The sequence below is a fragment of the Eleutherodactylus coqui genome, chromosome 6 (genome assembly GCF_035609145.1).
Source record: "Eleutherodactylus coqui strain aEleCoq1 chromosome 6, aEleCoq1.hap1, whole genome shotgun sequence".
Taxonomy (NCBI): Eukaryota; Metazoa; Chordata; class Amphibia; order Anura; family Eleutherodactylidae; genus Eleutherodactylus; species Eleutherodactylus coqui.
The window spans coordinates 244,029,810-244,054,502 of record NC_089842.1 but is presented as its reverse complement, the minus strand read 5'-3'; the positions used below and the strand labels follow the sequence as shown (position 1 = coordinate 244,054,502).

Sequence of the window (24,693 nt, the reverse complement as noted above, 5' to 3'; positions counted from 1 at the left end):
ACCAACCTCAGTACCTGGATGCAATACTAGAGCCAAGCTTCTAGCATAAATACAGCAGCAGAACCAACCTCAGTACATAGATGCAATACCAGAACCAAGCTTCTAACATAAATACAGCAGCAGAACCAACCTCAGTACATAGATGCAATACCAGAACCAAGCTTATAACCTAAGTACAGCAGTAGAAGCAACCTCAGTACATAGATGTAATGAAAGAACTAAGCATATAACACAAAAAACAGCAGCAGAACCAAGCTCAGTACATAGATGCAATGCCAGAACCAAGCTTATAACATAAACACAGAAGCAAAACTAACCTCAGTACATAGATGAAATACCAGAACCAAGTTTATAATGATAATACAGCAGTAGAACCAAATCAATACATAGATGCAATACCAGAACCAAGCTTATAACATAAATAATGCCGCAGAACTAAACTCAGTACATAGATGCAATACCAGAGCCAAGCTGATAACATAAATACAGCAGCAGAACCAACCTCAGTACATAGATGCAATACCAGAACCGAACTTACAATATAAATAAAGCAGCAGAACCAACATCAGTACATAGATACAGTACCAGAACCATGTTGATAACATAAATACCGCAGTAGAACCAACCTCAGTACATAGATGCAATACCAGAACCAAGCTTATGACATAAATACAGCAGCAGAACTAACCTCAGTACATAGATGCAATACCAGAACCAAGCTTATAACATAAATACAGCAGTAGAACCAACATCAATATATAGATGCAATACCAGAACCAATCTGATAATATAAATACAGCAGTAGAACTAACTTCAGTACATAGATGCAATACAAGAACCCAGCTTAAATACAGCAGTAGAACTAGCCTCAATACATAGATGCAATAGCAGACCCAAGCTTACAACATAAATACCGCAGCAGAACTAACCTCAGTACATAGATGCAATGCCAGAACCAAGCTTATAACATAAATACAGCAGCAGAACCAACCTCAGTACATAGATGCAATACCAGAACCGAACTTACAATATAAATAAAGCAGCAGAACCAACATCAGTACATAGATACAGTACCAGAACCATGTTGATAACATAAATACCGCAGTAGAACCAACCTCAGTACATAGATGCAATACCAGAACCAAGCTTATGACATAAATACAGCAGCAGAACTAACCTCAGTACATAGATGCAATACCAGAACCAAGCTTATAACATAAATACAGCAGTAGAACCAACATCAATATATAGATGCAATACCAGAACCAATCTGATAATATAAATACAGCAGTAGAACTAACTTCAGTACATAGATGCAATACAAGAACCCAGCTTAAATACAGCAGCAGAACCAGCCTCAATACATAGATGCAATAGCAGAACCAAGCTTACAACATAAATACCGCAGCAGTACTAACATCAGTACATAGATGCAATACCAGAACCGAACTTTTAATCATAATATTGCAGTAGAACCAAATCAATACATAGATGCAATACCAGAACCAAGCTTATAATATAAATACAGCAGCAGAACCAACCTCAGTACATAGATGCAATACCAGTACCAAGCTTATACTATAAATAAAGCAGCAGAACCAACCTCAGCACATAGATGCAATGCCAGAACCAAGCTTATAACATAAACACAGAAGCAAAACTAACCTCAGTACATAGATACAACACTAGAGCCAAGCTTATAACATAAATACAGCCGCAGAACAAACCTCAGTACATAGATGTAATACCAGTACCAAGCTTATACTATAAATACAGCAGCAGAACCAACCTCAGTACATAGATGCAATACCAGTACCAAGCTTATACTATAAATACAGCAGCAGAACCAACCTCAGCACATAGATGCAATGCCAGAACCAAGCTTATAACATAAGCACAGAAGCAAAACTAACCTCAGTACATAGATACAACACCAGAGCCAAGCTGACAACATAAATACAGCAGCAGAACCAACCTCAGTACATAGATGCGAAACGAGAACCAGGCATAAAGCATAAATGCAGCCGCAGAACTAGCCTCAGTACATAGATGCAATACCAGAACCAAGCATATAACATAAATACAGCAGCAGAACCAACCTCAGTACATAGATGCGAAGCCAGAACCAAGCATAAAACATAAATACCGCAGAAGAAACAACCTCAGTACATAGATGCAATGCCAGAACCAAGCTTATAACATAAATACAGCAGCAGAACCAGCCTGAGTACATACATGCAATACCAGAACCAAGCTTATAACATAAATGCAGCAGCAGAACTAGCCTCAGCACAGAGATACCATTTCAGAACCAAGCTGATAACAGAAATACAGCAAGAGAACCAACTTCGGTACATTGATGCAATACCAGAACCAAGCTTATAACATTAATACAGCAGCAGAACCAGCCTCAGTACATAGATGCAATACCAGAACCAAGCTTATAACATTAATACAGCAGCAGAACCAGCCTCAGTACATAGATGCAATACCAAAAGCAAGCTGATAACATAACTACAATAGCAGAACTAACCTCAGTACATGGATGCAATACCAGAACCAAGCTTATAACATAAATACAGCAGCAGAACTAAGCTCAGTACATAGATGCAATACCAGAGCCAAGCTTATAACATAAATACAGCAGCAGAACTAATCTTAGTACATAGATGCAATACCAGAACCAAGCTTATAACATGAATACAGCAGCAGAACTAACCTCAGTACATAGATGCAATACCAGAACCAAGCTTATAACAAAAATACAGCAGCAGAACCAACCTCAGAACATAGATGCAATGCCAGAACCAAACATTTACCATAAATACACTAGCAGAACTAACCTCAGTACATAGATGCAATACCAGTACCAAGCTTATAAGATTATTACAGCAGCAGAACCAGCCTCAGTACATAGATGCAATACCAGAACCCAACTTAAATACAGCAGCAGAACTAAACTCAGTACATAGATGCAATACCAGAACCAAGATTATAACAAAAAACCAGCAGCAGAACCAACCTCAGTACCTGGATGCAATACTAGAGCCAAGCTTCTAGCATAAATACAGCAGCAGAACCAACCTCAGTACATAGATGCAATACCAGAACCAAGCTTATAACATAAATACAGCAGCAGAACCAACCTCAGTACATAGATGCAATACCAGAACCAAGCTTATAACCTAAGTACAGCAGTAGAAGCAACCTCAGTACATAGATGTAATGAAAGAACTAAGCATATAACACAAAAAACAGCAGCAGAACCAAGCTCAGTACATAGATGCAATGCCAGAACCAAGCTTATAACATAAACACAGAAGCAAAACTAACCTCAGTACATAGATGAAATACCAGAACCAAGTTTATAATGATAATACAGCAGTAGAACCAAATCAATACATAGATGCAATACCAGAACCAAGCTTATAACATAAATAATGCCGCAGAATTAAACTCAGTACATAGATGCAATACCAGAGCCAAGCTGATAACATAAATACAGCAGCAGAACCAACCTCAGTACATAGATGCAATACCAGAACCGAACTTACAATATAAATAAAGCAGCAGAACCAACATCAGTACATAGATACAGTACCAGAACCATGTTGATAACATAAATACCGCAGTAGAACCAACCTCAGTACATAGATGCAATACCAGAACCAAGCTTATGACATAAATACAGCAGCAGAACTAACCTCAGTACATAGATGCAATACCAGAACCAAGCTTATAACATAAATACAGCAGTAGAACCAACATCAATATATAGATGCAATACCAGAACCAATCTGATAATATAAATACAGCAGTAGAACTAACTTCAGTACATAGATGCAATACAAGAACCCAGCTTAAATACAGCAGTAGAACTAGCCTCAATACATAGATGCAATAGCAGAACCAAGCTTACAACATAAATACCGCAGCAGTACTAACATCAGTACATAGATGCAATACCAGAACCGAACTTTTAATCATAATATTGCAGTAGAACCAAATCAATACATAGATGCAATACCAGAACCAAGCTTATAATATAAATACAGCAGCAGAACCAACCTCAGTACATAGATGCAATACCAGTACCAAGCTTATACTATAAATACAGCAGCAGAACCAACCTCAGCACATAGATGCAATGCCAGAACCAAGCTTATAACATAAACACAGAAGCAAAACTAACCTCAGTACATAGATACAACACTAGAGCCAAGCTGACAACATAAATACAGCCGCAGAACAAACCTCAGTACATAGATGTAATACCAGTACCAAGCTTATACTATAAATACAGCAGCAGAACCAACCTCAGTACATAGATGCAATACCAGTACCAAGCTTATACTATAAATACAGCAGCAGAACCAACCTCAGCACATAGATGCAATGCCAGAACCAAGCTTATAACATAAACACAGAAGCAAAACTAACCTCAGTACATAGATACAACACCAGAGCCAAGCTGACAACATAAATACAGCAGCAGAACCAACCTCAGTACATAGATGCGAAACGAGAACCAGGCATAAAGCATAAATGCAGCCGCAGAACTAGCCTCAGTACATAGATGCAATACCAGAACCAAGCATATAACATAAATACAGCAGCAGAACCAACCTCAGTACATAGATGCAATGCCAGAACCAAGCTTATAACATAAATACAGCAGCAGAACCAGCCTGAGTACATACATGCAATACCAGAACCAAGCTTATAACATAAATACAGCAGCAGAACCAGCCTGAGTACATACATGCAATACCAGAACCAAGCTTATAACATAAATGCAGCAGCAGAACTAGCCTCAGCACAGAGATACCATTTCAGAACCAAGCTGATAACAGAAATACAGCAAGAGAACCAACTTCGGTACATTGATGCAATACCAGAACCAAGCTTATAACATTAATACAGCAGCAGAACCAGCCTCAGTACATAGATGCAATACCAGAACCAAGCTTATAACATTAATACAGCAGCAGAACCAGCCTCAGTACATAGATGCAATACCAAAAGCAAGCTGATAACATAACTACAATAGCAGAACTAACCTCAGTACATGGATGCAATACCAGAACCAAGCATATAACATAAATACAGCAGCAGAACCAACCTCAGTACATAGATGCAATGCCAGAACCAAGCTTATAACATAAATACAGCAGCAGAACCAGCCTGAGTACATACATGCAATACCAGAACCAAGCTTATAACATAAATGCAGCAGCAGAACTAGCCTCAGCACAGAGATACCATTTCAGAACCAAGCTGATAACAGAAATACAGCAAGAGAACCAACTTCGGTACATTGATGCAATACCAGAACCAAGCTTATAACATTAATACAGCAGCAGAACCAGCCTCAGTACATAGATGCAATACCAGAACCAAGCTTATAACATTAATACAGCAGCAGAACCAGCCTCAGTACATAGATGCAATACCAAAAGCAAGCTGATAACATAACTACAATAGCAGAACTAACCTCAGTACATGGATGCAATACCAGAACCAATCTTATAACATAAATACAGCAGCAGAACTAAGCTCAGTACATAGATGCAATACCAGAGCCAAGCTTATAACATAAATACAGCAGCAGAACTAATCTTAGTACATAGATGCAATACCAGAACCAAGCTTATAACATGAATACAGCAGCAGAACTAACCTCAGTACATAGATGCAATACCAGAACCAAGCTTATAACAAAAATACAGCAGCAGAACCAACCTCAGAACATAGATGCAATGCCAGAACCAAACATTTACCATAAATACACTAGCAGAACTAACCTCAGTACATAGATGCAATACCAGTACCAAGCTTATAACATAAATACAGCAGCAGAACAAGCCTCAGTATAGAGATGCCATTTTAGAACCAAGCTGATAACAGAAATACAGCAAGAGAACCAACTTCGGTACATGGATGCAATACCAGAACCAAGCTTATAACATTAGTACAGCAGCAGAACCAGCCTCAGTACATAGATGCAATACCAGAAGCAAGCTGATAACATAAATACAGCAGCAGAACAAGCCTCAGTATAGAGATGCCATTCCAGAACCAAGCTGATTACATAAATACAGCAAGAGAACCAACTTCGGTACATGGATGCAATACCAGAACCAAGCTTATAACATTAGTACAGCAGCAGAACCAGCCTCAGTACATAGATGCAATGCCAGAAGCAAGCTGATAACAAATACAGCAGCAGAACAAGCCTCAGTACAGAGATGTCATTCCAGAACCAAGCTGATAACATAAATACAGCAACAGAACCAACATCAGTCCATAGATGCAATACCAGAGCCAAGCTTATAATATAAAAAAAGCAGCAGAACCAGCCTCAGTACATAGATGCAATACAAGAACCAGGCATATAACATAAATACAGCAGCAGAACCAACCTCAGTACATGGATGCAATACCAGAACCAAGATTATAACATAAATACAGCAGCAGAACCAGCCTCAGAACATAGATACAATACCAGAACCAAACATTTACTATAAATACACTAGCAGAACTAACCTCAGTACATAGATGCAATACCAGTACCAAGCATATAACATTAATACAGCAGCAGAACCAACATCGGTACATAGAGGCAATACCAGAACCAAGCATATAACATTAATACAGCAGCAGAACCAACCTCAGTACATAGAGGCAATACCAGAACCAAGCATATAACATTAATACAGCAGCAGAACAAGCCTCAGTACATAGATGCAATACCAGAACCAAGCATATAACATTAATACAGCAGCAGAACAAGCCTCAGTACATAGATGCAATACCAGAACCAAGCTCATAACATAAATACAGCAGCAGAGCTAATCTCAGTACTGTGAGAGATGTAGTTTGGTTCACTCTGCAGATCCCTTTAAGGCCTTCAGAGAAGAACACACTGCCTGGTCATGAACCGTGTGCTGATTTAGCATGTCACATACACTAGTAATTAGTAAAAGGATGTTTGTGCATGAAATTATCGTTATCATGGCGTCAGGATGCGTTGAGATTGTGCAGTGTGTAGGGGTCATCCTTTAATTGTGTGGTTTCTCAGCATCTGCGAATTCCAATGTTTCTATGTCAGATGTGATATTTTGAGCTTGGGAAAGTTCTTTCTTTGCCAGCAATGTATACGCCCATACGTCTTACCTATATCTTATGAATCTGCCTTCCCTCATCTATATGTTATTGACGCCTTTCCTGTGTACTCAATAAAACTTGGGTGCCTGGCTCGCCAAGCTCTTACTGCCATTAACTACATTCGGAGGTCGTGTCTGAATTCTGATTAAGGGTTAAGTCGCTAGTGACTCTTATATTCAATTTTACCTGATCTAGGTGTACTTCTTTAGAAATTCTTTAACAGTACATAGATGCAATACCAGAACCAAGCCTAAAACATAAATACAGCAGCAGAACTAATCTCAGTACATAGATTCAATATCAGAAGCATAAATACAGCAGCAGTACTAACCTCAGTATATAGATGCAATACCAGAACCAAGCTGTTAACATAAAAACAGCAGCAGAACTAACCTCAGTACATAGATGCAATACCAGAATGAAGCATATACCATAAATACAGCAGCAGAACCAGCCTCAGTAAATAGATGCAATACCAGAGCGAAGCATATAACATGAATACAGCAGCAGAACTGGCCTCAGTACATGGATGCAATACCAGAACCAAGCTTAAATACAGCAGCAGAACCAGCCTCAGTACATGGATGCAATACCAGAACCAAGCTGATAACATAAATGCAGCAGCAGAACAAGCCTCAGTACATAGATGCAATACCAGAACCAAGCTGATAACATAAATACAGCAGCCGAACTAACCTCCGTACATAGATGCAATACCAGAATAAGCTTATCACATAAATACAGCAGCAGAACCAACCTCAGCACATAGATGCAATACCAGAACCAAACATATAACATAAATACAGCAGCAGAACCAACCTCGGTACATAGATGCAATACCAGAGCCAAGCTTATAACATAAATACAGCAACAGAACTAACCTCAGTACATAAATGCAATACCAGAACCAAGCTCAAAACATAAATACAGCAGCAGAACTAATCTGAGTACATAGATGCAATATCAGAACCAAGCTTATAACATAAATACAGCAGCAAAACGAATCTCAGTACATAGATGCAATACCAGAACCAAGCTTAAGTACAGCAGCAGAACCAGCCTCAGTTCATAGACGCAATACCAGAACCAAGCTGATAACATAAATACAGCAGCAGAACTAACCTCAGACATAGATACAATAACAGAAAGCAGCTGCTGTGGGGTTCGTGAATAAGGGGTCCCAGATTAGGCCAGCACTATTCCCCCCCTTTTTACCAAGGGCTCACATATTCTACAATGGCAGCAACAATTAAGCAAGATGGGGACATTCAGAGGATAATACTTCTTTCCCACTTAGGTATCCAAAGGGGTGTGAGAAGGGGACCCAACATCAAGACGGCTCAGCATGGAGCATAAACCAGTATTTGCTTGCAGCGCACCCCGATTAGAAATGTAAAGGGCTTTATACCAAACTGATAAAAAAGGATTGTATTCCCCATAAAAGAACAATTCTGAAGCATCTCTCTTATAACTTTGCATTATAATGCTCCTCTGTTACTCCTCCTGCAAATTTATGAATAAATTGTCAACTGGATGTCACCAGCTGGGGGCGTGCCCTTACACACTGTCCAATCAGTGCTGGCTGTATAAGACTGTGTGGTGTGGACCAGGGTTACCACCCATCTAGCTTGTAAACCACCGGACCGGCCAGTTATTGACTCTAACTGGCCATATTAATGACCGGTAGTAAATGATTGCCTGGAGTGAGCACAACGGGCCTGGAGCAACCTTGTCATCAGCAGTGTACCTCTCTGGGAAGCTTCGGGTGGGATGGGATGCTGCTGCAGCTCATAGAAAGTGTTGGCTCCTCCACCCGGCATCTGCGGTCCTGCATGTACTGCAGCAGGGCAGATACTGGAGGGAGGATCCTCTGTGAGGCCTGAAGTGGTGGCCCTTACTACTGTGCAGTAATGGGCTGGGAACAACCTTGGTTTCTGCAGCTGCCCCTTCTCCGTCCACTCATAGTAACCCACACCGAAGCCATCGCTGCAGGATGTAGTACCGCAGGGTTCATGACGGTTGTCGCATGAGCTGAATGTCTTCATTCGCTTGCTTTAATGTAAGCCAATGCAGTAAGCCAAGTGTAGGAGGTGTAAAAGAGCTGAAGATGGAAGGTGATAGGGAGGTGAGGAGTGGGAGAAGTGCTGAGCTGGGACTAGTAACAAGAACACACTGAATGAGAAGTAGGGGACCTTCAGCGGAGGTGACTGACTGCTGACACACATTACACCAGGCGCTCTATAGGAGAGTGGGGAGGAGGTCCTCGGATGGCTACAATGTATCAGATGGACTACAGCTCTACTACTACTGGACAGCGGTTGTCACATGACTGCAGTTTGGTCTACAGCGTTATACTACAATCACTGACCACCCTAATGCAGCAAAGAGTTGTTGGAAAGAGGGGGAACTGTCTGCGTGTCAATGTAAGGTAAACTGTACTGTTCACAGGAGGGTCCAGGACCCTGTTGTACCGCCTCTAGCTTGGATACAAGATGTGATACAGGGGCAAGCAGGCTCTAGTATCTTTATGTGCCGCATCTAGCTTGGATACAAGATGTGATACAGGGAGCATGGAGGCTCTAGTACCCTGCTGTACCACCTCTAGCTTGGATACAAGATGTGATACGGGCAGGCATGGAGGCTCAAGTACCCTGTTGTACCACCTCTAGCTTGGATACAAGATGTGATACAGGAGGGCATGGCAGCTCTAGAACCCTCTTGCACTGCCTCTAGCTTGGATACAAGATGTGATACCGGTGGGCAAGGAGGCTCTGGTACGCTGTTGTACCGCCTCTAGCTTGGATACAAGATGTGATACAGGCGGACATGGAGGCTCTAGTAGCATGTTGTACCGCCTCTAGCTTGGATACAAGATGTGATACAGGCGGACATGGAGGCTCTAGTACCCTGTTGTACCACCTGTAGCTTAGATACAAGATGAGATACAGGCGGGCATGGAGGCTCTAGTAGCCTGTTGAACTGCCTTCAGCTTGGATACAAGATGTGATACACGTGGGCATGGAGGCTCTAGTACCCTGTTGTACCGCCTCTATCTTGGATAGAGGCGGTACAGGATGTGATAAGGGTGGGCAAGGAGGTCCTAGCACCCTGTTGTACTGCCTCTAGCTTGGATACAAGATGTGATACAGGGGCAAGCAGGCTCTAGTATCCTAATGTTCTGCCTCTAGCTTGGATACAAGATGTGATACGGGTGGGCATGGAGGCTCTAGTACCCTGTTGTACCACCTCTAGCTTGGATACAAAATGTGATACGGGCAGGCATGGAGGCTCTAGTACCCTGTTGTACCACCTCTAGCTTGGATACAAGATGTGATACAGGAGGGCATGGAGGCTCTAGAACTCTCTTGTACCGCCTCTTGCAGTCTTAGGTAGAGAGAGGACAAAACGTTAGAGACAGCGGACAGACAGTCAGCGGCATTCTGGAGGTCTGGCGGTGTGATGTCACGGGAAGAGGTGTATAGCTGGGTGTCGTCAACGTAGAGGTGGTATTGGAGGCCAAAACTTCTGATGGTTTGTCCCATAGGGGCTGTGTAGATAGAAAAAAAAGGAGGGGGCCGAGGCCAGTGCCGGGGGACCCCAACAGCAAGGGGAAGAGGGAGGGGGCTGAGGACTGAGCCCCGGGGGACCCCAACAGCAAGGGAAGAGGAGGGTAGGTAGAGCCAGCAAAGGAAATGCTAAAGGAGCTGTGAGATAGGTAGGAGGAGAACCAGGAGAGAGCAGTGTCCTTTAGGCCGATGGAGCGAAGCATACTGAGGAGGAGTTTGCGGTCAACAGTGTCGAATGCTGCAGAGAGGTCGAGGAGGATCAGTAGGGAGTAATCGCTCCTCGATTTGGCTGTCAGTAGGTCATTGGATACTCTTGTAAGGGCAGTTTCTGTTGAGTGAAGGGGTCGGAAGCCAGACTGTAGGGGGTCTAGGAGAGAGTTCTTTGATAGGTAGCTTACAAGGCAGGAGTAAACCAGGCATTCCAATAGTTTGGAGATGAATGGGAGATTAGAGATTGGTCGGTAGTTGGCAGCATCAGTTGCGTCAAGAGTCGGCTTCTTAAAAGAAGAGGGAACGATGTCAGAGGTCAGAGAGAGGTTGAATATAGTGGTGAGATGGGAGATGACCACCGGGGAGAGGGATCGGAGAAGGGGAGAGGGACCAGAGGAGGGGAGAGGGACCCGGAGGAGGGGAGAGGTTGAATATAGTGGTGAGATGGGGGATGACCACCGGGAAGAGGGAACGGAGGAGGTGTGAGGGGACAGGGTTGCTAGCGCAGGTGGTGGGGTGAGCAGAGAAGAGCAATTTGGAGACTTCTTCCTCTGTTGTTGGTTGGAGTACAGGCAGTGAGCAGGAGCTAGATGCAGTATTGATTAGACAAGGTCAGGGCTAGTTTGGGATTGGGAGGGTATTTCCAGACAGATGCCATCAATTTTCCTTTTTAAAGTAGGCAGCCAGCTCTTCAGCACTGAGATCCATCACCGGGCTGCAGTTTAGGGCTGAGAGGGGAGTGAAAACCCCGATGTGATACGGGCAGACATGGAGGCTCTAGTACCCTGTTGTACCACCTCTAGCTTGGATACAATATGTGATACGATTGGACATGGAGGCTCTAGTACCCTGTTGTACCACCTCTAGCTTGGATACAAGATGTGATACAGGCAGGCATGGAGGCTCTAGTACCCCTGTTGTATCACCTCTAGCTTGGATACAAGATGTGATACAGGCAGGCATGGGGGCTCTAGTACCCTATTGTACCACCTCTAGCTTGGATACAAGATGTGATACAGGCAGGCATGGAGGTTCTAGTACCCTGTTGTACCACCTCTAGCTTGGATACAAGATGTGATATGGGCAGACATGGAGGCTCTAGTACCCTGTTGTACCACCTCTAGCGTGGATACAAGATATGATACAGGCAGGCATGGAGGCTCTAGTATGCTGTTGTACCACCTCTAGCTTGGATACAAGATGTGATACAGGCGGGCATGGAGGCTCTAGTACCCTGTTGTACCACCTCTAGCTTGGATACAAGATGTGATACAGGCAGGCATGGAAGCTTTAGTACCCTGTTGTACCACCTCTAGCTTGGATACAAGATGTGATACGGGAGGCATGGAGGCTCTAGTACCCTGTTGTACCACCTCTAGCTTGGATACAAGATGTGATATGGGAGGCATGGAGGCTCTAGTACCCTGTTGTACCACCTCTAGCTTGGATACAAGATGTGATACAGGCAGGCATGGAAGCTCTAGTACCCTGTTGTACCACCTCTAGCTTGGATACAAGATGTGATACGGGAGGCATGGAGGCTCTAGTACTCTGTTGTACCACCTCTAGCTTGGATACAAGATGTGATACGGGAGGCATGGAGGCTCTAGTACCCTGTTGTACCACCTCTAGCTTGGATACAAGATGTGATACGGGAGGCATGGAGGCTCTAGTACTCTGTTGTACCACCTCTAGCTTGGATACAAGATGTGATACGGGAGGCATGGAGGCTCTAGTACCCTGTTGTACCACCTCTAGCTTGGATACAAGATGTGATACAGGCAGGCATGGAGGCTCTAGTACCCTGTTGTACCACCTCTAGCTTGGATACAAGATGTGATACAGGTAGGCATGGAGGCATACCGTTTCCGTCTGTTATCCTGCGGCATTCCGGCCACATTCACTGTAACTGAGCCACCAGATCACACAATAGGCTGTTAAGGCTGACATACCAGAAAGTCCCATAAATGCTCAAACCACAATAAATCTGGCAACTAGGCAGGCCACGGAAGTGTGACAATGTTGTGGGGGCTTCCTGGGACCCTCTTGTGTTCGACCGTTATCCTACTGCCTCTTGGAAGCCGCCATGAGAGGAACACTTGTGGCTGCAGGATGTCCTGAACATATCGCCGAGCTGTCATTGTCCCTCGTACCACTACTATGGGTGACCAACTGTTATATGCGATGCCCCCCAACCAGCATACCAGCAGGGGGCAGTGTGCCGCTCCACAGCAAAAGCAGAATTGAGGCGCTTACCACAAGGCCTTCATGCTCAAACACGATCGTCTTTGACTCTCAAGCTGAACCGTGATTTGTCGCTAAAGACAATATGGTTCCGGTCCAAAGCAGCCCAAGGTCCTCATTCACAACAGCACTGCAAACTAAGGCGATGGAGTTGGGGGTGTTAATGGCGGGATAGATAACAGAAAATCTCCTTCTGCTAAGCATCTGGAAATGGTCCGGGTAGAGACAGGGGTCTGCAGTGAAGGAACCACCCATCTCCAGATGGTGGACAACGAACCTCTTGGATCTGCTTGTGATTGTCAGTGGATCAAACGATCCTCTCTACTGGTGGTCTGTCTGGGACCTCAGGAGCCTGTTCCCCATGTGTGTGCAATTTAAATGTCCCAACAGATCATGGGTGGTCATTCGTACATCATTTCAACCTGGGGCCTTGTGAAGGCTCAAAGGGCTGCCCTGTATGTCTGCCTATCAAGAAGTGCCTGAGGCATGACATAAAAGAACACCAGCAAATAAAATATACTGCAAGGCTGAAGTACTGCGGTATATTGTAGAAGCGATAAGGCTATTGTAAGTCCTCTATAGTGCATTTAAAAAAGTGAAAACAAGTTAAAATATATTAAAATATATTAAAGGTTCAAAAAAGCCCACTTTTCCCATTTTCATATAACAGAATAAAATTGGTTTCGCCGTGTTCCAACCATTAAAAAAATACATTATTTATCGCATTTGGTGAAAATCCTTAAAAAAAAAAATCCTAATGCCAGAACTTCATTTTTTTTGTGTGTTACCCCACAGCTTAAAGGGGCTTTCCGGGGAAAATACTATTGATGACCTATCCTCATAATAGGTCATCAATAGATGATCAGCTGGGGAAATCAACGCGAGCCGCACCTGCAGTTACAAGCGCCGGCCACTTCATAGAGGTCGGAGCAGAGACCTCTGCGGGCGCACCATCAGCTGATCAGTTGGGGACCCGAGTGACGGACCTCAGCCAATCAACTATTGATGACCGATCCTGAGGATAGTATTCTCCCTGGAAAACCCCTTTAGGATAAGTCTAATAAAAAGGGATCAAAAAGTCATATGTCCCCCCATAATGGTACAAATAAACCCTACAACTCGCCTAGCACAAAACAGGGTCTCGCAACGCTCCATCAACGGAAAATACAAAACTTAAGGTCAAAATGTGGTGACAAAAAGCACATTTAAAAAAGGGTGTTTTTTTTAAAGTAATGCTGCAACGGCATTTTTTTTCAGGACATTATACGGTATGTTAAATAGTACCAATAAAAAATACAACTTGTCACACAAAACACAAGCCCTCATACAGGTCTGTTAACAGAAAAATGACTACAGGACATCATGACATCACCACAGAACCCTTTAAGATTACCATAGAACCCTGTGGCATCATTATGGAACACTATGAGATCACCATGGAATCTTTTGATATTATCATAGTACCCAGTGAAATCACCACATAACCCTGAGATCATCATGGAACCCCGTCAGAGCACAATAGACCCATATGAGATCACCCTAGAACCTTAAAGGATCACCATAGAACCCCATGACATCATCATGAAACCCTATGAGAGCACATCAGACCCATATGAGATCACCATAGAACAATATGAGATCACCATAAAACCTTAAAGGATCACTATAGAACCCTATGACGTCATCATGGAACCCTATGACATTATCATGGAACCCTATAAGAGCACAATAGACCCATATGAGATCACCATAGAACCCAATAACATCATCATGGAACCATATGAGATCACCATAGAACAATATGAGATCACCATAAAACCTTAAAGGATCACTATAGAACCCTATGACGTCATCATGGAACCCTATGACATTATCATGGAACCCTATAAGAGCACAATAGACCCATATGAGATCACCATAGAGCCCTATGACATCATCATGGAACCCTATGAGAGCACAATAGACTCATATGAGATCATCATAGAACAATATGAGATCACCACAAAACCTTAAAGGATCACTATAGAACCCTATGACATTATCATGGAACCCTATGAGAGTACAATAGACCCATATGAGATCACCATAGAACCCAATAACATCATCATGGAACCCTATGAGAGCACATCAGACCCATATGAGATCACCATAGAGCCCTATGACATCATCATGGAATCCTATGAGAGCACAATAGACTCATATGAGATCATCATAGAACAATATGAGATCACCACAAAACCTTAAAGGATCACTATAGAACCCTATGACGTCATCATGGAACCCTATGACATTATCATGGAACCCTATAAGAGCACAATAGACTCATATGAGATCACCATAGAACAATGTGAGATCACCATAAAACCTTAAAGGATCACTATAGAACCTTATGACGTCATCATGGAACCCTATGACATTATCATGGAACCCTATAAGAGCACAATAGACTCATATGAGATCACCATAGAACAATATGAGATCACCATAAAACTTTAAAGGATCACTATAGAACCCTATGGCATCATCACTAAACCCTATGAGATCACAATGAACCCATATGAGATAATCATAGAACCCTATGACATCACCATAAAACCCTATGAGAGCACAATAGACCTATATGAGATCACCATAGAACCTTAAAGGATCATCATAGAACCCTATGACATCATCATGGAACCCTATGAGAGCACATCAGACCCATATGAGATCACCGTAGAACAATATAAGATCACCATAGAACCCTATGATGTTGTCATGGAACTCTGTGAGAGCACAATAGACCTATAGAACCTTAGAAGATCATTATAGAACCCTTTGAAATCACCACAGAACACTATGACACCAACAAAGAAGCCTATGGCAATACTATAGAACCTTGAGATCACCATAGAATCCTTTGAAACTACCATAGTAACCTGTACAATTAACACAGAACCCTATGGCATCCCTACAGAAACCTATAACATCACCACAGAACCCTGAGATCACCATAGAACCTACAAGATCACCATACAACCCTATGACATCACCATAGAACCCTATGAGATTGTAATAGAACCCTATGAGATCAATTTAGAACCTTATGACATCACTATAGAACTCCATGACATCATCATAGAACTCTGAGAACACCATGAAACCTTATGAAATCACCCCAGAACCCTACTACATCCCATTCACTTTAATAGTAAACTTTCCCTCTGTGGTGTTTCTGCAGCGTCTCCGCGACATGCGACCGAACCCTCGGACAGTTTTCCATTACACAACAATTAAAAAATGTTTTTAAAATGAGAGAATTGGAGAACCTCGTTACGTTTCGGCATGTCTCGGCCTCCATATTCGGTACAGGGAGCACAACCTTCCCTGTACCGATACTACTAGTGACATTTCTTCCCATTCTCATGCTTTGCAGTTAGTAAAGGTCAGTGATAACATGAGTTTGTTCCTGTCAGTACGGCTGACCAATAATTTACGAGAAAGAAAAATAAAATGCGGAAAATAGAAATTTGCTTTGTTTTTTCAAAATAAAATCCACACTATAATTTGAGCTCCTGTAGTGAACACCTAAAATACAGCGAACCGTAATAATATAGCAACATCAGTCAGAACCATGCCATACTGTAAGGTCACCAGCTCTGCTGGTAATGGCATTGCAGAGGAATGGTACCATCCTACATTTGCATACTACATTTCCCAAGAAGCATTGCATGACCTATAAGTCTCCACAAGGAGAAACAGTACTATATACACAGTATGGACTCGGCCGGACAAAACAGCAGGGCTCAGGACGCTGCAAACAATGGCCTTCAGACAAATACTATGATACTCAAACCACTGATACCCTTTCCCTGTCTACCGTGCATGTTACCCACAATGCCTTTCTAAAGCTTATAGAACAAAAGACAATCCCTCATTGTATTGGTTACTGAAAGTATATATGGTTTACGGGGGATTTCATGACACCTACAGCATATATAGAGAAAGAAGATGCTTACCCCCCAACCTGTGGCTGCATGCAAATCATGACAAAGTCATATGACTGCATTGTCCAATGAGTCTAGGTAGTGGCAACCAATGGGTTACTAATGGCAAATGCTCCAAATGCCAGTATATTAGAATGGGGATCCAGTAGAAACCACCTGATATCTGTCACCTGCCACCATGCCAGAGGAATCACCAATACAGCATGGGCACCAGGTGGATGCACCTAACCAGTAGGGTAGACTTACTGTTTTGGCTCATGTTGTCTTGGATAACATATGAAGTTGAATCATTGCCTCTCAAGTCACTAGCTAGCTTTAGGCTTGTTCGGAGCTCTAGAACGGACTTGAAGTCTACTTGATAGCTCATATAGCTTAGCACTAAGGATTACAGCCATCACGAGATGTATGAGGACCATCACAGTGGCTTTTTGCCAACCATATCATCCATTCATGTTCACCCAGATCACTACTGGCACCATCAAGCCCAGGTACTATGAGTTATGTTCAGAATGCGTGGTTTGTTATGTCCATATTTTAATGTAGTCCTTTCAGGTACTACAATGTAACTGTAGACCAAAAATCTAATGGCTTAAGCCAATGGTGGCAAAACATTAGAAAACAGACCTCTTAGCAGTCCTCCATGTGCTATATATACCTATCCACTGTCTCCTAGTAGATCACCCAACTAAAGAAAAAAAAGATCATGTACAAAAAAGTTAGGCCACTCTTCTGTGGCATGTCCATACTCACTCAGGATTTCCATAGGCGTCACATTGCAGCTGCAGCCGATCCCCCTCCCTTGGCAGGTTGGGCCGAGACTCAATCTTTGCTGAAGGATGATCTGTAAGAAAGATGACAATGCAATTACATAACAATCATAGATTATTACAAAAGTAATTTTTTTAATCTCACATTATACAGGAAAAATCAATACTAGAACTTTTGAAAACTTTGTCTCAGCCGGTTGGCCAAACTTTTTCAAAAAGCTCGAATGACTTCAGCCTGAACCAGAAGTTTACCAAAACCCCTAAAACTGGTGTAAAACACCGTTCAAGAGCCATAAAAGCCCTGTATAATATTCTCAAAGTGTTTTCCAGGGCTTTTATGGCTCTTAGACAGTGTATACACCAGTGGTCAGGACTAGTGTTGAGTGAACCAAGTCAGTAGAACCCTATTTTGGGTAGAACTTTGCTAAAAGGTTGGTTCAGATCTGTGCAGAATTGAATCGGCTGTAGCCTCCTTCTTCAAACCCCACCAAAGACTTTCTATAGGGTTCAAGTCAGGCGACTGTGACGGCATTTCCAGAGTCTTCCAGGACTTCTGAAACCAAGCCTTGGTGGACTTTGAGGTATACTTAGATCATTGTCCTCTTGGAAGGTTCTATGACATCCAAGCTTCAGCTTCCTCACAGAAGGCATGACGTTTTCTCCAAGGATTTACTGATACTTTACTGAATCCATCTTGCTCTCCACATGCTTTGCTTCCTTTCCCGTGACAGAGGAAGAAAAGCAGCCCCAGAACATCCCCGAGCCACCGCCATACTACACTGGAGGTAGGGGGCGTGCTTCATCCTTCCTCCTCCAGACATACCGCTGATCTATAGGTCCAAAAAGTTCCAATTTTGTTCCCTCCTTTCACAGAACAGAATCCCAAAATTTATGTGGTTTATTTTTTTTAGTTTGTGAGAATAAAGTTATTAAAAGTCTCATCTTTTGGTAAATTTGGAGTAACTACTTATATTAGTTTAAATTGTTCTTGTTTGATTGTTTTTTTGCAAAGAGCCAAAAGTTTGAAAATTTGGCAAATAAACCTAATCTGCAATGAGAGTAAAAAGTATGGTGGTGGCTGTGGGAAGTAGAATACATGAAGGAGAGATAACACATAAGTAGTATTCCGGATTTTGTCAACTTGCGAATGACATCACTGGTCAAATGATGAGGTCACATTCTTGAAGGTCCTCAACAAGTCTGAAAATGACCCCATTTATGGCCCGGAACCTGACTCGAGTAGTGTAGGAACCCTATTTAGGAGGTTCATAGTACTGCTTAATAGTTATTATGACTGTAGTTCCAAAAACTATCACCCAATCACTAGGATTCAATGCTCAAGTTACTAGGGGGTAAATACTTTTCTAGGCATTGCATCAGACATACTAATAAAAAAGCCCACAAGGCCTAAATACAACCTTGTAACCCATTGGTTTGTAACTGGGGACTCTTAAAGGCTATGGAAACCTTTGTGCGTGAAAATCAATAAATACGCATCTCATCAAGTCCTTACAGACACAAAAGATGCACGTATCTGGGGTTTCTGCATTGAGTTTTCCTTCTCATGCATTTAGAAAGCCTTATACTTGGTTTGCAGTATCTCCTACATTCAGGTTTCTGTCTGGGAACATTCACAGCACTGATCAGCTAGTCTCTCCCAGGATCATACACAAGCTCAGCTCCCCCTCCCTTCTCTCTCATAGGCTGTGTAGCATAACCACACCCACTCAATACTACACAGCTATCTCGCTATAATAATAGTTTACTGTCCTCCACCATTCCCCAGCACTGTCATGCGGCCCTCTGAAATTGCTCAGTGGAAAGGCAGTGAATGCAACACCCTCGATTTCACGTGTTAGGATGCCCTGTCACGGGTGAGTGCGAGATTGGGCCAAGAGACTAGGGCCAATAGTGCACTCCTAAACCTGCGATTTTCTACGTTAGTGCAATGTGTTTTGCAAGAAAAAACATCAGTTTGTGGTCCATGTGATTTTCATGTGCGTGAAAAATAACATTTTGCCTAAATAGTAAAAAATTTCTAAATACGCACCCAAATAATAATCACACCGACATGTGAATGCAGCACAACTTTTTTTTTTTTTTTGCCCCATAGAAAATAATGGGCGAGATCACCCAAAAAGAGGAGGTGCTGTGATTTTTCTATCTCAGACTCTAGATCACTCATGTGAATTAACCCATTGTAAATAATGGGGTCCTTTTATGCGCAAATTCGGTGCACATCATAAACGAACGCGCGTGAAAATAGTTTGGGTGAAGTAGGTTATAATACATGGGTTCATTCACATGAGCAAGCTTTCTCTCGGGCCGAGAGTCTGTAACAGAATGTCCTATTTGGCACGGAGTGTTAAGGCAGCAGCATGCAGTCCTAAGCTCTTGCTCATGACCTGAAGGTTGTGAGTTCAATCCCCGCGTGGTTCAGGTAGCCAGCTCAAGGTTGACTCATCCTTCAGAGGTCGGTAAAATGAGCACCCAGCTTGGTGGAGGGGTGGTAATACTTGAAAGCGTTGTGGAATAATTTGGCGCTATACAAATAATGAGTCCCTTCCGGGTTTTTTTGAGTGATATCGGACATTATAATCTCTGGAATAGAAATAAAAATGACATCGCCCTCGCATGTAGATGCGATTTTTAAAATTTTTCTTACTGTAACACGCTTTTCACGCGCGTGAAAAATGGCATGCACAGCACTACGGCGCATTTTTCTCGCAAAGTGCATTGCATTCACATAGGAAATCGCACGTTTCTGAGCGCGACATCGGTCCGGGTTTGTTGGACTGATATCGCACTCACCCCTGTGAATACACCCTAACATACGCCTTTTAACATGGTTTTTCTTAAAAAGTGAGTCATCGCCAATACGGCTTGCTTTATATAAAAGGACGCTACAATCTCGGTGATTGATCGCCAGCGCTGTAATGTGCAGATGCTGAGCTTTAGTGGCTCCAATGATTCATGTGTCTGAGCTCAACATTGATCTTCCTCTGGTTAAAATATGGTGCCATTACTGCTTTAGTAAAGCCGAGCAATTATTAAACAATATTTCATGATAATGTGCCCACTGGGGGGCGCTGTTTTATTACTTTTATGGTTATTTAATAGAAGCTATAGAGAAATGAAGCACTTGCGATCCTCCGCCAGTGAACTTGGCTTAGGTAGTGTATAATTTGGGCATATTTTCCCTTTATTGTTAAACCTGCTGTCTGACTCATTTTGCGGCAAAGCAGACGAGCTATAAAGTTTCGGCTCAATCCATTCAATGTTTAGCTCACACCTCTCTCTATTCCTCTTCTAAGTGCCAATGCTTTATGAAGCACAGAGACTAGAGCTGCGGATAACGTAGCAGATCCTTAACACTTTGGAACAAATACATAAATCTAATAATGACAGAGTGGCTTGGGATAAGACTCCGAAGACTCACGGCCAAAGAAGGCTGATTTTATCATGTGCGCTCGCTGGGAAGTGGCAGGCTCTGGGGAAATGTATGGCTGCACTGCAATGCCTCTGGGGATACAGGCAGGAGACGGATCTTACGTCTGGGATGGAAGGGTGAAGGGGTCTGGTGCCGGAGCGGCACAATCAGGGCACTGCGTAAGGAGCTGTGATATATATATAGGGGCTGCCGGGAAGGAAGCCAACGTCCTTGAGTTCTAAGTAAAGGATACGGCAACCAAAGTTTTTTGTGTGCGGACCACTAGGTCCACTCATTGCCTATAATAATAATAATATTGCCCTTGGATGGCTGTAGAACTCGCCGGCGGCTCTGTCTCTGGCGATATGTAATGATTACATTGTGGTCTGATTAGACACCAGGGGCCATGAATGTACTTCCAAGGTTGTCCTATGAAAAGACTCTGGGGGACTACTTTTGTGTCGTGTACCTCTTGGGTAAAGATCGTTGACCACTAGACCCTCTACGACGCTCCACAAGACATTCTGCCCACTTAGCGGGCTCCGAGAGGGGGTATCATTGGAATGAGAGGAGCTGGATGGTCGCTTCCATGAATTGCCCACCATCTAGGCTGTTCTGACCGAGCTGTTAGGCAGTGTAGGGACCAGTGGTTACATGAGGGCACACAGATGGCGAACAGGCTCCAGACGCCCAAACAGACCACCAGTAGAGAGGATCGTTGACCACTAGACCCTCTATGACACACCACAAGACATTCTGCCTGGTTAGCGAGCTCCTAGAGGGGGCATCATTGGAATGAGAGGAGCTGGATGGTTGCTTCCATGAATTGCCCGCTATCTAGGTCATTCTGACTGAGCTGTTAGGCAATGTTGGGACCAGGGGTTACATGAGGCGGATATGTAATTATTACATGGTGGTCTGATTAGACCACCGGGGGCCATGAATGTACTTCCAAGGTTGTCCTATGAAAAGACTCTGGGGGACTACTTTTATGTCGTGTACCTCTTGGGTAAAGATCGTTGACCACTAGACCCTCTACAATGCACCATAAGACATTCTGCCCACTTAGCGGGCTCCGAGAGGGGGCATCATTGGAATAAGAGGAGCTGGATGGTCGCTTTCATGAATTGTCGCCATCTAGGCCATTCTGACTGAGCTGTTGGCAGTGTTGGGACCAGTGGATGGGGGCACACACATGGTGAAGAGGCTCCGGGCGGACCACCAGTAGAGAGGATGGTTTGATCCACTAACAAGTACGAACAGATCCAACGTTGTCCACCATCCAGACACAGGTGGCGCAATTATTACAGACCCCGGTCTCTACCCGGTCCATTTATATGCGCTTATCAGAAGGAGATTTGGTGTCATGGTACCTATTACGTGTCCTACCATTAACACACCAAGACCGTCACCTTTGTTTGCAGTGATGTCATGAATGAAAATCCTGGACTGCTACAGACCAGAATTGTATCATTATTAGACAAATCTAGGTTCTGCTTTGCAGCCAACGGTCGTGTTCTAGTATGAAGGTCTCATGATGAGCGCTGTGGAGCTGCATTCCTGCTGGTGTGATGGTCTGGGGGCCATCGTATACAACAGTCGGTCCCCCCTAGTGGTGGTACGAGGGACAATGACAGCTAAGCGATATGTTCAGGACATCCTGCAGCCACATGTGTTCCTCTCATGGCGGCTTCCAGCAGGATAATGCTCGGCTGCACACACAAAGAGGTCCCAGGAAGCCCCCACAACATTGTCACACTTTTTGAACCTGCCTAGTTATCAGGTTTATCGCCAATGGAGCTGGATCTAGAAGCCCAGTTGTAACATCTGTGAGCACATCTGCTGCAGGATAACATAGGGATCCTGTATGCCTCCATGCCCAACTGTATCTCATCATGTATCCAGGCTAGAAGCATCCATTTCTGATTAAATCAATTCTTATATCTAAGCTAAAGGCGGCCCAGCAGGGTACTAGGGCCAACATGCCCACCCGTATCATATCTTGTATCCAAGCTAGAGGTGGTACAACAGGGTACTAGATCCTCCATGCCTGCCGATATCACATCTTATGTCCAGTCTAGAAGCGGACCAACAGGGTACCAGAGCCTCCATGCCTGCCGATATCACATCTTATGTCCAGTCTAGAAGCGGACCAACAGAGTACTAGAGCCTCCATGTCTGCCATAATAACTTCTTGCATCTAAGCCAGAGGTGATACAACAGGGTACTGGAGCCTCCTGTGAATTGTGCAGTTTTCCCTAATAAACTGACCAGAGATTAAAGCTCCTGGAAGACAATTTGCATATTCCCTGGTGCATTCTGGGAAGAGTGTAGAGTCACTGTAAGTGGGACGATTGCTTGGATAAGCCGGGTCTAGCTATTCAGAAAATATTCAAGGGGTTTCTAAGAGATGCCATCCTAGACTACCTCAAGGAGAACAACAGTATAACTCCTCACCAGCATGGATTCATGAAGGGTCGATCGTGTCAGACCATCTGATCAGCTTCTACGATGAAGTAAGCTCTAGGCTGGACCTGGGAGAGTGTATTGATCTTGTATATCTGGACTTCTCTAAAGCATTTGACACCGTGCCGCATAATAGGCTAATATACAAAATGAGGCAGCTCGGACTGGGCGAGAACGTGTGTAAGTGGGTAAATAATAGGCTCAGAGATAGAGTATGAACCATTTATTAACACCCTCTGCTTTCTGATTGGGCCACTGTCGCTAGTGGGTATGAAAGCATACAAGATAATACAACGGCGGACAATGTGCGGCTACAGAAGGACCGAGATAAGCCGGGGGCTTGGGGAGAAAAATGGCAAATGAAGTTCAATGTTGACAAATGTAAGGTTATGCACATGGGCAGGAGAAACGGATGTCACAAATATACACTAAATGGGGTACTGCTAGGGAAAAGACCTGGGGGTACTAGTGGACTATAGACTAAACTGGAGTAACCAATGCCAGTCAGCTGCTGCAAAGGCAAATAAAGTCTTGGGGTGCATTAAAAGAGGTATAGGGGCGAAGGATGAGAACATTATCCTCCCACTATATAAGGCACTTGTCAGGCCCCACATGGAATACTGCGTACAATTCTGGTCACCGGGGCTCAGGAAAGATGTTACAGGGCTGGAGGGGGTTCAAAGAAGAGCGACTAAGCTAGTACATGGAATGACGGGACTGGAATACCCAGAGAGGCACCAAAACTGGGATTATTCACCCCAGAAAAAAGACGGCTAAGGGGCGACCAAATAACTATGTATAAGTACATGAGGGGACGATACAAGGATCTCTGCCAGGATCTGTTTATACCCGGGACT

General features: G+C 43.4%; 1 protein-coding gene across 3 annotated transcripts in view; it reads right to left on the bottom strand.

Moving 5' to 3' along the window:
• The window catches only part of CADM3 (cell adhesion molecule 3), a 425,295-nt gene that overhangs the window by 53,479 nt on the left and 347,123 nt on the right, over positions 1–24,693 (bottom strand). For all 3 annotated transcript variants that reach the window (XM_066609217.1, XM_066609218.1, XM_066609219.1), the window contains exon 6: positions 17,924–18,014. In XM_066609217.1, the coding sequence (XP_066465314.1) occupies positions 17,924–18,014 (91 nt within the window). The remainder of the gene's footprint in view (positions 1–17,923; positions 18,015–24,693) is intronic.